This window comes from Ciconia boyciana, chromosome 10 (genome assembly GCF_034638445.1).
Source record: "Ciconia boyciana chromosome 10, ASM3463844v1, whole genome shotgun sequence".
Classification (NCBI taxonomy): domain Eukaryota; kingdom Metazoa; phylum Chordata; class Aves; order Ciconiiformes; family Ciconiidae; genus Ciconia; species Ciconia boyciana.
In genome coordinates, this window is record NC_132943.1 from 12,241,654 (window position 1) to 12,254,700 (window position 13,047).

A 13,047-nucleotide genomic window follows, 5' to 3' on the forward strand; every position below is an offset into this window, starting at 1 on the left:
TTTCTCACTTTAATGAAAATACCTTTTGTGGGCCATCAGTCAAAAGCAATATGAAAGAGGATTGATCACTCTGAGTGACAGGAAGGATCATGAAAAAGCTGGGAGGCCATGTAAGGAGATAATTGGGAGGAAAGATCAAGGGAAACAAATGGAGTAGAAAAGAATGACTATTTTGGACTCCTAAACCAATGCCTAAAATAGCATATTTATTTCTTAGCATAACAGACCTTATTTCATTTTTAGATAGTCCCAACAAATCCTATAAGACCTTTTCATAAGGGGTAAAACTGGAGTAGCAATGACTTTGAGGATTTAGAGCAGGGATTTGTGAATCAGACATCCCGACACGAAGAGTTCTAGTCATGAAGCTTTCAGTGACCTTTGGCAAGTCGCTCAACATCAACCTTTTAGAAAACCCATAATCCTGACATGAAAGAAACCACAATAAGCAAGAAGTACTACTGTTATTGTTACTTCTTAAAGTTACAGGGGAGAAAGCATTCTGGCATTCCAGCCTACATTTATTCAAAGACCTTATTTTTCTCCATGTCCTTGGTGACAATTACTCATTCTAGCAACTGCTTTCAAAAAATATACGTATTTCTGGAGAAAACTACTTTATTTCTCTTTCTTCACCACTGCAGGCCTACTATTTTTGTAGGCCTAATCAGTAACAGACAAGCCTGATTCTTTCTCCTCCTTTGCCACAACAATAAGAGCCAACGATGCCTTTCAGAAACAATAAACTACACATCGTATTTTCAGGGATGCTGACATGCAAACAATCCTGGGATAGAAATAGACAACGAGGATATGCTATATAAGGAGGACAATTCTGTTTAAGCATAACAGCAAATTTTAGCAGTTTGCCTAGGACTGACTTCCTTGCAGTTTGCTGCAAAGCAAATCCTGGATCAGAAAGGCACTGAGTGGCCTGGCATGATGGCTAGAGGTGCTCCACATCACACAGGATTGGGCTTTTGCATCCTAATACATCTCACCCAACATTAGGTAATAAACTGAAGGTCTTGTCTGTAGACCCTACCTTATCATTATTTCCCTGACAGTCAACAGTAAGAGAGGGAAGTATCCAGGGTACAATTCAGATCTTAGACAGGCTGAGTCATCCTCTGAAGATGCCAGTGTTTCTCCATTGACTATAAAAGGAGACTATGCATTAGGCTCCTGACTTGGATGATTCAGTTACACTCCTAAAGACAGGCAGGATAAATCCAGACCATGGATAGTTGCATCTACCTACAGAGTACTAACTGTATCTTTCTATCACCTTCTCCATTTCTTCATACTATGAATTATGTCCTCTTCATCCACTATGAGGTAGATCCAAAACCTCAAAGAGTCAGTAGGATTTCAGAGGTTCCTAAGCTCTCAGTAAGAATACAAATATTTGCAGTTCAGAAAATAGCAAAAGAGACCATCTGAAAGGACTAGGCCTTGAAGGACAGACAGTGCTCTAAACAAGAAAATAACTTTTTGGGGCACAAAGGATTTTTTTTTTTTTTTCAGTTCCTCTTCTCACTTCAGTAGGTTCAGAGATCAAGCTGGCTGGTTCAGATTTCTTCAGATCCTATTTCCCTAGACAGCTGTGAAGCTCATCAAAGTGTTCTCACACTGCTCATACATCAATGCTAAGTAAACTTCAGTTGGTAACTGAAGCTGGCCCCTGAAGTTTGATATCCCTAGCACTAGTGCTCTGTGTGTAAATTAAAAAGTGATCATTACTATTTTTTAATCAGTGACTCCTTAAAAGCACAAAGAACTATTGTCTGCTTGGCTTAATAACTATATAGAGGAAGAAAGACACAAAGGTTGTTTCCAGATAATTTCAAGTTACACTTTAAATCAAATTATGAAGAGGATAGAGTATTGTTAATCAGCAACTGTTAAGGAATTTCCAGAATAAATATCATTAAATGAAAATGTAATAATTTAAACCTATAGTTCTTTGTGAAGAGTTTTGGCATTAAAAAACCAAGATAATACTGATCTATATTTGAAGAGCATTGTCAGAAGTTTAGGACAGAGCTCCCTCTCTCTCATGTGAGTTTGAAGTATTTAAAGCACTTAATTTCTCAGGCTGATAGCCCAAGACATCTCTGAGGTGTTCTTATACCATACAGTGATCACTGGTTACAGGGTGCAAATGACTGCCTGGACAGAAACACAGAGCCTAGCTCTATACCAACAGCCATTGTCTGAACATGCTCAAATATCAAAGTGCCACGTATTTGCACTCCTCATTTGGGAAGCTATGCTGTGGCCCTTCGAAGGGTGGATTTCTATGCCAGAGTCACTGGTAAAGAGGAAAAATGCATGTTATTTCTGTCAGTTGTGCTCTTTTTCCACGAACCCTGTCCTGTTTAGTTTGGATAACCCTGAGCATACTGTCCACAAATGCTCCGTGTCTTTGCAAGCTAAAGGAACTAGAAAACATCAGTACAAAATCACCAGAAACTGAAGAAATATGTGGGCAATATTCTCCTTCCTAGCACAGCTGCCTTGTGCAGCAAATCCAACACACTCTGGTCATTGAGTAATAGGGATTGTATAGCTGTGCAGGGTGCTCTTATTCTACTACTCTCTCTGCTGCCACCAGAGTTTAGAGATACATATATAGCCAGTAGAAATCATCTGAAGCTCCTGCATACTCCATGCCACTGTGGGTTCAAATAAAGTAATGACAGTCCTTTTTTAACAGTTCAAAATAAGAAACTAAGTCACTCAGCAACCCTTATGTTATTTAAATAGTGATATAATTTTTAATTCATTTCATAATATCTGCAGGATACTAATCAACACAAATATACCACCACTTTACTTTCAAATCAGTGTCGGTGTTGGTTAGTTGTTAGTCCTCTTCAGAAGATGAGTGGGGCCACAAATCTCTTCATTGCCTAGGCTTGCGCTCACATCGCCTGAAAATGAAGTTTCTATGGCAGGAATAAAAGGAATGGAATGAAAATTGCTCTAAAGAAGCAGTTGCCAAGATGTTTTATTGCATGGTCTGTGACAAAGAGTGGATGGAAACAAACAAACAAAAAATACTTTTACTACAAACACACCATCCTTTACTGCATAAATAATAAAGCAGACAAATACTAAATAAGAGGCTGTTAGGGACGTAACATGGGTTTGGAAAAACGTGCACATCTTATCAAGTTAGTCCTTTAGAGCTATGTAGGTAAAAGTTGTATGGTCAATACAGAAAAAAGTTGTATGGTCAATCAGAGTTGTGTGGTGAGATATTTGTATTGGGTAATAAACCAGCTGTGGACGCTCTGGCCTCAACAATTGCTGGAAGAACAGGGCTAGTGAAAACAGAAGTATTTATCTCTCAGTCACGGATAACAAAAGGTTGTTTTCTCTTCTGTTACATCCCATTGGGAGAAGGTGGCCAAATAATTTCACCAGTATTGACTCCTAAGTCGCTTTTTCATTAATTTTTTGGGACAATACAACCATAGTTAGAACCTCTACTCACTATCAAGTAATACTTCAACCTTATGGCTGGGTAAGGCCACATATACCTTCTAAGCTCAGAGAAAGTACAGCAGTAATACTTTGAAAATGTAAACATGTAAGTGACAAACATTAAGTGCATGTCATTACTTGATAAATTTACCAAAGGGGCTGTGAAAATTCTCTAGGATGCTTTGAGTTGAAATGTTTTAATTACTGATCTGTCAGTGGTAGCTATTTATAGGCTAAATCTGCTCAGATGGTGCACAGAACATGTGACGTATTTTTGCAGGGTGCTGTGGCTGAAGTCATATGGTAGTAAATATAACCTTGACTTGATTATATTGTTCTTTTTTCTTAGCTATTGTTTACAAATAAATCTCTTGTTTTATAAGACCCAGTGAAGGTATTAATGTAAACAAAGCATAAAAGGAGATATATAGTCTGATTTTTTCTGTCTGAAACAAACTATGACAAGTTGGAAAACTACAGAATTTTGGAGAAGTCTTCATTGCCTTGAAGTGATCAAAACAACTGAGTGTATGCGTGCATGTGTGGGGGGATGTACAGATCTAATCCTCTAAAATCTTGTGTGAGAGCTAAATGAATCATGAACTGCCTCAAATATCCTAGCATTCTTCTGCAAATGGACTACATAGATCACATGCATCACATGACGTGTTCAGTATTCTCTGATAGTGTATGGAGACAGATAGATGTTGGCAGGACATTTTTCTATACAAGTGATGTCAGGATCATGCCCTGATCTGTTTTCTCGGCCAGTAAAAGCCAGACACATTACAAATTAAAGTGCTTGGTTATGAAGAGAGACAGCCTTTCCTCTGCAATACTTTGCAATCTCCCACAACAATGGCAGCTGGTAAATGTAATGATATCAGTATGGCCACATGGCCTTTTTGTCCATCACCAAAGGCAGATAACCACACAAGGAAACAAAGCTATGTCCATTAATATATCTGGGCATGAAGCCAACAGAACACAGATCCACACATTTAGAGAAATCCACGTGAACCTGACACTGGTCTAGCTTGACCTTTTAAACAACCAAGAGGATTTGAGACATCGCTACAGCTGGTATGGCAACAGTCCTAGCTTTCTTAGAACGTGCCTACCCCCTTGCCAGTAAGAGTTTGTTAGTGTCATCTTGCTGTTCACCACTGGTCTGCAGCTGGCATGAGAGGCCTGTCCCATTTTGCCATGCAGAGCCACCCCAGCTAAGTCAAGGCTTTGTAGATAGTCAAGAAACTCCATCAGCACACACAGCACCTCTACATCCACCTATTTTCCAGCTCTTCCTTTATAAGCAACCATCACAACCAAAGTGAAGCAAGAAGGAAGCAGCACCAGCAGTGACCCGGAGAGAATCATGTGAATCTGTGGAGAAAAAAGCTGCCTGTGTCAGGCTAAGTATTGGTGCGTATTGTACGGAAATGATGGAAAGATTGAGAATTTCTGTGAGAAGGAATGAAGCCTGTAGAATAAGAGTAGCAGTTTGACTATTGTGCCATGAAAGTGCTTTAAAATGCCAAGTTCCAGGCTTGCACAAACCTTTTCAATGATGCATCTGATAGGTGTCCATTTTCCTTCTACTTTAATAGGTATGCTTCAGGCTTTACAACTTCACTTGAATGAGTTTATGAAGTGAGAGAATTCAGACAAAATTCTTGCCCATATGAAACAAAGGGGATGGGGGAGGCAATGGGGTGAAGAACAGCATTATAAACTTACTTCATCTATTTCTAAGGCTGTTTGATAACATCTGCTCATGGTACAACCGTTATGCTATCCTTGCTGCTTCACAGTGTTGCTGTTCATGGGGGCAAAGGGAACTTATTAAAGTGGAGAGATGCATACAGAGGCAGACAGGGTAAATCAGGATGTAACAGTGGAAAACAGTGGAAATTGGAGACAACGTGAGAACAATTTCAAATCTCAACAGAAATGGAAATGGTGTTAATTTGCTGGTAAATAGTCTGCAGAAGAGAAAGACCCAGAGCAGGGAGGGACAAAAAGGAAAAGCTACCAAAAATGGGCTGAAGCATCTGCAGCAATTATAGAATATCAGTATGAATGTCAAAGGGATTTTTTTTTCCTCCCTTGCGGGACAGAATCTCAGCACCTCCTCCCACAGCTGTGTTCTAAAAGGATCAAATAAGCACAGCTCTTCCCTATCTGAAATGATAGAGAACTAAAAAACAACTGAAGCAATGAAGTATTTTACACACTCAGCAACCCAACATTCCTATAATGATCCTAAATACTTTTGGTGTTAAAGAGTTCCTTGTCAGTTCCTGCCTGCATAAAGCCTCATAACAGCTCACAAATTGTCTTATCTGCTATCCCTTTTGTGTGAATGGTGCTCCATTTCCTGTGAAGGCTGCAAATGCAGTTTCATGGCATTTATTTTCTTTCCTTCTTTAAAATGCTATATATTCATAACACATTGTCCTTAGCACACCATTATTTACCTTGGTTCACATGTGCAAATTGATGTAATTGTATTAATACATAGATGTAATAGCAAATAATCTTGTAAAATGTCTGACGGTGTGAGGTAGTGATTACTTCTAATGACATTTGATAGCACAATGTTTCTTACACTAATATTGTAACCTGGCAATCCACAGTGTTTATTTAAACTTTTTTTTTTTCTACAGCACAACTTGTATTTTGGTTATGACATGACTGTAAGGATGCCTGACTTTCTATCTCAGAATAAAAATTACTTTTATTTCTTTTAATCCATCATTTTCAATGTTTTCAGGTTTTGTGCAGTTCAGACTGAAACCTAGCTAGAATCAAAAGGATTTCCTTGACAGTGGGGAAACTATCTGAGAATATAGCCCTGACTTGCACACAGTGTGTACTCTGGCCTTGCAAATTATGCAGAATACACCAGGAATGATATGAACAAGCCCTGTTTAACACAGCTTAACCCTTAAATCCAGTCTAAAAGGCACACACTTGGCCTACATAAAGCCTTCATCCAGCTAAACAGTTTTGCAAGACGTCCCTATGAACACTTGATATTGCATGCCTAAATATACTTGATCCCTCTGGCAAGACTAACTATAGTAGTTAGGTGAGGAATAATTGATCTCTCAAGATTCATAAGAGCCTCTTCTCGGAGATGTGTATTTACCAAAATCTACTAATGCCGTTAATGGCAGACTGAGAGGATGCAAAATAATCCTAGAGTCTGTATTAAGAACATGCAACACAACAAAACCTGTCCCTATTCACATCTGTTTTTAAGACAAGATTGATACAGAACAGCTGACATGAAGAGAAAGGTATAGATAAACAAGTGAGGGAGTGTAAGTTCTGACACGGAGATCACCTTTCACCAGAATTTTTACTGCGCTGGCCACCAGCTGGAGTGGGTGAGCCACGGGACATCCTGATAGGGAAAACTGCATCTGTGAGAACACACTTAATTTTGAGCTGTGTGGAAAGGGAAGAGGAGCATCTTCCTTAAAGAAACTACACTCTATCATTACTTGTCTAGAAGACAGCAAAGTCTAATAAACTCAGAGGTCTCCTGTCAGGATTTGTTCTCCCACATCTTTTCTTTTTAGACTTGAACCAGGAAGAACTTAGTTAAAGGTTATTAAATTTTGACAAGGCAACAAATTATTATAGATAAATGTTACTTATGATTAGTGACAACATACAGGTAGACGGCTTCACCTGCCAACTGATGGGCATTTAACAAAATAAGCATAATAGGAATTGCAAGACAGATATATAGGAGGTGATTATTTTAAAAAAAAACCCCATCAACATACTCAGATATCTTCCTCCTCCTCATGGAATCTACGCTTCATATTTCTGTTTAGCCGATAATTTCATTTATGAATTGCAAAGCATTTATCTTGAATAGTACAGATGTTTAGTGAACAGAATGATTCATCTCTTCCTCTCTACTTTCTAAGTAGGACAAAGAGATGCCTCCAGTAAGCGTGTGCTAGGACAGAAACATGTCTGTCATTAAGTTGTTGCTTCCCAGATAATAACTACCCATTAAGAGAAAGTTTGGAAAGATTGCTGCCAACAGAACTCACACAGAGTGATGCTCTCTAAAGTGATTGTACTCCAATGACTCTTACTGCTTGTTTCTTTCCCTCTCACCAAAAGTCATAGTACATACAAAAGACCTGTTCCTTTTGAAAACCAGTGACACAGCCTCATTGCCTTGCATATGTGGGAAGTAGAAGCCTGAATGGGTTTCATGAATGAACTTCATGAACACTTCTGATTTCAAAAGATGTAAGAAAGTTTGGGGTTGGAAAGATTGAACAAAAGTGTAAATCACCCTAGGGGATGAAGAATACCTAAGATTATATGGATTCTTATTGACATGATATACCACAATTGGAAAAAGCATAACAACATCAGAATTTACAACCCTTGATTTTTGAGATTTTAACCCCAAATTGTATTAACGTCATATAGTTTGCAGAGAGTATTCTAACTAAATTCCAAGTACATGCTTTACTTAATATATAGCTTATGAATTTCATTACCATGCAATATGTTTGCCGACACGTAACGAAATTGAAGTTGCTTAAATTAAGCATCTGTTGCATTCAATCCCAGTTTTAGTTATATATATGGCATAAATATTTGTGTGGTTTTATAGGAAAAACTGAGCAGGTAGAAATTCTGGCAAACTTTTCAAGACTGCCAAAGAAATGGTCATATATATTTGCAAAGGATATCTACAGCTGCAGTTCTGTCTGCACTGGTGCACTTCAACTATGGCACTAACAGGACCACAAATTTGCATGTTGAATAAAAGTTGCCTGTCTCCTGTCCTTGCTGGTTCATGTCTATTTTGCATGTGACAGCTTTGTTGCTCTGTCTCCACCTCATTTTTCACTTGGAGGAAGGCTATGACATAAAGAGCCCCAGGGACATTAGAATGCTCCATAAACATGATTAGAGCATTCAGCCTCTTCATTTAAAGGAAGTACCATATTGCTGCCAACATCTGCTTTGGGCTGTAATGGGGCCCTTAAACAAACCACACCATCCTGAATGAGCAGAGTCCTGTAACATCTTTGGATTGTGCTTTCGTATTTGGCAGCTACAAAGATGGCATTTCATGCTTACTGTCAGTTATGCTGTTGTGCTGGTATTCAAATGGATTCCTTTGGGAGATCAAAGTTATTTACCTGGAGCCTGAGTTCTCAGAGGTGAGCCTGTACCGTATAAACTGTATTTCTGTGAGGTGAACTCTGCACATTGGGGTGTTCAGTTCATTTGAGCCAGCAAACTCATATCACAGGTATGTGGACTCCATAAGTGGTAATAATGCAAAGATCATCTTAACACCACCATTAAAAGGTCTGTATCTGTATTGTTTCCACATAGGAAAGTGAAATACACCACAGTCCAATTGCTTTTTACACTTGAATTTCTTTTTTCTGTTAAACATTACTTTCTCAAGAACAGTAGAGTACCTACAGCTAATTACTCACTTAAAAATTAACCACTGAAAATAGCATCACACTCTTGTGGGGAATGGACTGATCAATAATCAATGTAGTGATTGATGATTTCCAACATGAAACCGAGAGGTACTGAAAGGTGCATTAGGATTTTAGCATATTTCTAGCATAGATAGAGCTGTCTGTGAAATCTTGGTTATGGCAATATCCTCTAGATGAGTCACCAAACAATCTTTATGGCTTCAAAGAAAGAACCATCTTTTTCTTCTTTTGTTAATGATATTACCTGTTGAACATCCTGCTGGAAAACGCAGAGCTGCAGCCTTTGATGTAGCCGGACCTTTCTGTGTTGCCAGATGCTCTCTAGGCGCCGTTGGTGATGCAGGACTTCATGTACCACATCCAACACCTGGTGAACAGCCTTGGAGTAGTTTGCAGTAGCAGTGAGGGATTCAGAATTCCCAGGGCTCAAGGGACGCTGTAGGACATCCAGCAAGGCTTTTCCATCCTGGCTTACCTGAGTGAAGAAATAGGTCTACTTCACTGCACTGATACTTAAACATCCAATAACTGACAGAGAAGAGTCTAGCTGATTCTTTTTCCCATGTGCGTTTTCCTTATTTTAGTCAAAAAGGAAGAAAGACCTCATAACATCTCTTTTTGACTTGTACTTACACATTCAGCACTTGCCTTTGCTTCCTAGTGAGCCTGCTGTGTCACTCAGCAGGATCACAGATACTGCACTGCTGGGACTGCATACATAGAGACAGAGATCCCAAGACTATATTACATTCTGACATTTGGGCACTGAAAATTCTTGACATATACTAGTTGATGACAGGTGGCATTTGCAATAGCGGGCCTATTTTTGTGAGGAGGTGGCATTTTAAGAAAACCACAGATGGCAGTCTCATTCATATTCTGTATGATAAGGGAGAGTCCTTTCTTTGTAGAATTACTAAGTATGTATATACGTTAAAAAGTATTACATTCCAATTCTGTATTTCATTCAGTGGCAGTGAAAAATAAATTAGTATATGATAGTGATTCTTTTCTTCCCCTGGAACAGCTCAGAGGGACCTATAGTCTCCATTTCCAATGGGCTACAAAGTTCTTTGGCAAATGCAAAGCCCTCTGCACATGTGTAACCTTTTTTGGGCATATTAAAAGACATTTGCAGATGCAGAGGCATTTGGGCATTAAAAAAACCCAGAATGCCAGATTTTTTCAACACCAGATTTTTTCCTGGAACATTCCCGGAGCATTTTCATATTGCAGGGGCAAAATGAAAAATGAAACCATAAAACCCCAACTTCTATTAACAAGTGTGTGCGTGCACTGGTTCTCTAAAAATGGCTTTTTGAAATATTTTTCAGTCGCAGTTTGCAAAGGTAAAATATTTTGTTCAACAGAAATGGTAAATGAGGACACTATTGGAATCCATCTCCTCTTCCCAGCCCACTTTTCTCTTTTCCCTCTGAAACAAACTGCAGTTAAAATGACAAGATATTCTGAAAAGTATTTTTATTTCTATGCAATCACAATCACCAACTTTGCTCGAGAACGGCTTAATGAATATTTTTAATCCAGTTTAAATTTTGAACATTATCAGTCAAAGTTAAAACACATCTCAAGGATTTCCAAGTCTCATTTATTTCTGTATTATAAGTTGCTTGTTCAAATGTAGCAAATATCTTTTAATACCCAAACCTGTGTCTTTTGGCAAGCCGTGCCACGTCCCAGTCTGTTGTAGCAGTGTGTATCTGGTGCATTTTCAGAGAAATCAAGAGAGCCTTTCAGATTTATACTGGCAAAAGTGGGAGTCAAATGTCATCATATTATGCGACTATTAGGTGGGCTTCAGCAGATCCTTGGAGATTTTTTAAATATTCAGGGCAATTTGGAATTAGATCAGGAAATAACTGGAGAGTCCATAGGGAGTGACTTTCCATACTCAAATTCAGTTGCTGCTGAAGACCAGCTGGAACAATTTGCACATGCTGGAGCCTGCTGGGGTCACAGAGGGAATGATTGTACTCGCCAACAGCAGTGGATAGTGGCAATACGAGGGAGGATTTTAGGAGGAAACACTGAGGCACAGGTGTTACCTTGGCAACATTATGGAGGTGGCAATAGCTGCTAAGCAGGAAGAAGCAGCTTCTAGACAGTGAAGGAGACAAGGCATACTACATCCTATTTTATCTGTGGGAAGATAATCAGCAACAATTTAACCACTGGGAACAGGAAACCAAGGCTATGCACACACTTGGGAGTAGCTTATTAGATGAGAAACTCACTCTGCACTGGCTAAATTCACTGTGTGAATTCACTGTGCTCCTGTTACTGGCCTTTGGGCTTACAGTTGGTCTGAATCTGTCCCTGGGTGGTGTTACAATGCTTTTAGTATAGTCCCTCCTGATTTACACTGATAGAAATCACAGCAGAATCGGGACTAGCAATAAAGGTTCAGAAGTTTACCAGTAAGAGATACGTGACTGCACAGACAATAACAGACATGCTTGACTCCGGACAACTTTCCTGGAAACTTTGTGCCATAATATAGATCTATTCATACCTATACCATCTCCCAAGCGCAGGCCCTGCATGTCAGTTTTTTGCCTCCCAGAGGTATAATCCTGCAAATTCTTCAATTTTGAGGTGTCAGAACCTTGGGTGAAATATTCTGTATACTAATCATGACTGATCAAATCACCAGACTAAATTCAGTCATCTTACAAAAAGCGCTCTTCCAGAGCTGTCTAGTGGATTAATATGGCCAAGAAGGCCTTTACAATAAAAAGTCTCAGTGGCAAGAGCAACGCAGAACAAAAAGATTGTTTCAAAGGCAACAGCTTATATGCCCCTGCTTCATCCGAAGCTGAGACAGGACAATGTTCTCCCAGATTTATGGTGTGAGGTAAAGAGCAAATACACTTCTGCATTCTCTCTTACTCCTTTTTCTTCTATAGGATTTAGGCTTTTATCTATTGCACGATAGTTCATTCCTGTTGTCTGTCTAAAAAGCCTCAGAGATTACAAGTTATGATTTTTCCCCAATGGGCATAGACTTCCAGTTATTCTCTGCACAGCCAGAGATAATGCCAGACTTCAAGTGCTTGTGTTGTCCTGCTAATAATCATTAACACAAATCAGAGGCTATTAGAAGTGTTCTCCTGCTCTCCATTTTACATGCTTGTCTGGTCATGCTGGAGTAGATATATGGCAAGCAGCACAGTGACAATCAGGTAACCAGTGGTACTCAGTATTTGCAAGGATTACACACATATTCAAGGATTTCATCTCTTCTGCAGCTCTGAAGTTCTTTGGCTTAAAAAGTTTATTTTCTGAAAGTATTTTTGCTGTGAATATTACTGCATTTCCAATCAATGGGCACAGAAGATTTGTGCTCTCAGAGTTCACCAGTGAACAGATTTCAGAAAGGAAGTGAACAGCTTCACAAGTGGAAGGAAAAAAATTGGTCTTTAGAGCAAATATATCATGCCTCTGGGAATAGACAGTAAAGTGCAGTTAATCAAGTCACACTGAACAAGATTCTCTTACCATCAACCAGGCTCAAGCCTGACTGGAGAAAACCTTTCTCTCTCTCCCTCCATGTCTTTACCAAATCAGTACAGTTCTCAGTAGGGGCATCCCAAGTTTGTCTCCTGCTGTTCATCCACTAGAAACAGTGGTGGAGCAACATAAACACACCCTGGCTAGAGACATCTAGAGGAACTCTTTTTGCAAGAAGGGAATCTGCCAAAGGCATACACCTCGTATCTCCTCCTTCCAGCACTGTCCTGCCCAAAGTAAAAGCAAGAGCACCACTTGATTCTCAGATGAAGAAAAAAGGCCTGTTCTGCCAGCAGCTCGGCTTAGTGCAGAAGAAGATTGCTTAGCTGTGGATTGCTTATCAGGCCCATGATCTCTGCCTCTACTATTTCTGAGCTTCACTCAAGTGCAATAAAGGAAAGAAGGCAAATAATTATGGCTACAACCATAGCAAGATGGAAAAAAGAGAGTCTCCCTAAGATTCTTTGGGCGTCTCTTCTCAGATTCCTGCATTGAATCTGAACTGCTTTGTTATACTCTG

At 39.3% G+C, this 13,047-nt stretch overlaps 1 protein-coding gene across 12 annotated transcripts in view; it reads right to left on the bottom strand.

Moving 5' to 3' along the window:
* The window catches only part of KALRN (kalirin RhoGEF kinase), a 534,671-nt gene that overhangs the window by 265,884 nt on the left and 255,740 nt on the right, over nucleotides 1–13,047 (bottom strand). For all 12 annotated transcript variants that reach the window (XR_012044472.1, XR_012044473.1, XM_072875252.1 and 9 more), the window contains one exon: nucleotides 9,241–9,471. Coding sequence is in view for 10 of the 12 variants with exons in the window: in XM_072875252.1 (XP_072731353.1) it covers nucleotides 9,241–9,471 (231 nt within the window). In the remaining 2 variants the exon portion in view is untranslated. The remainder of the gene's footprint in view (nucleotides 1–9,240; nucleotides 9,472–13,047) is intronic.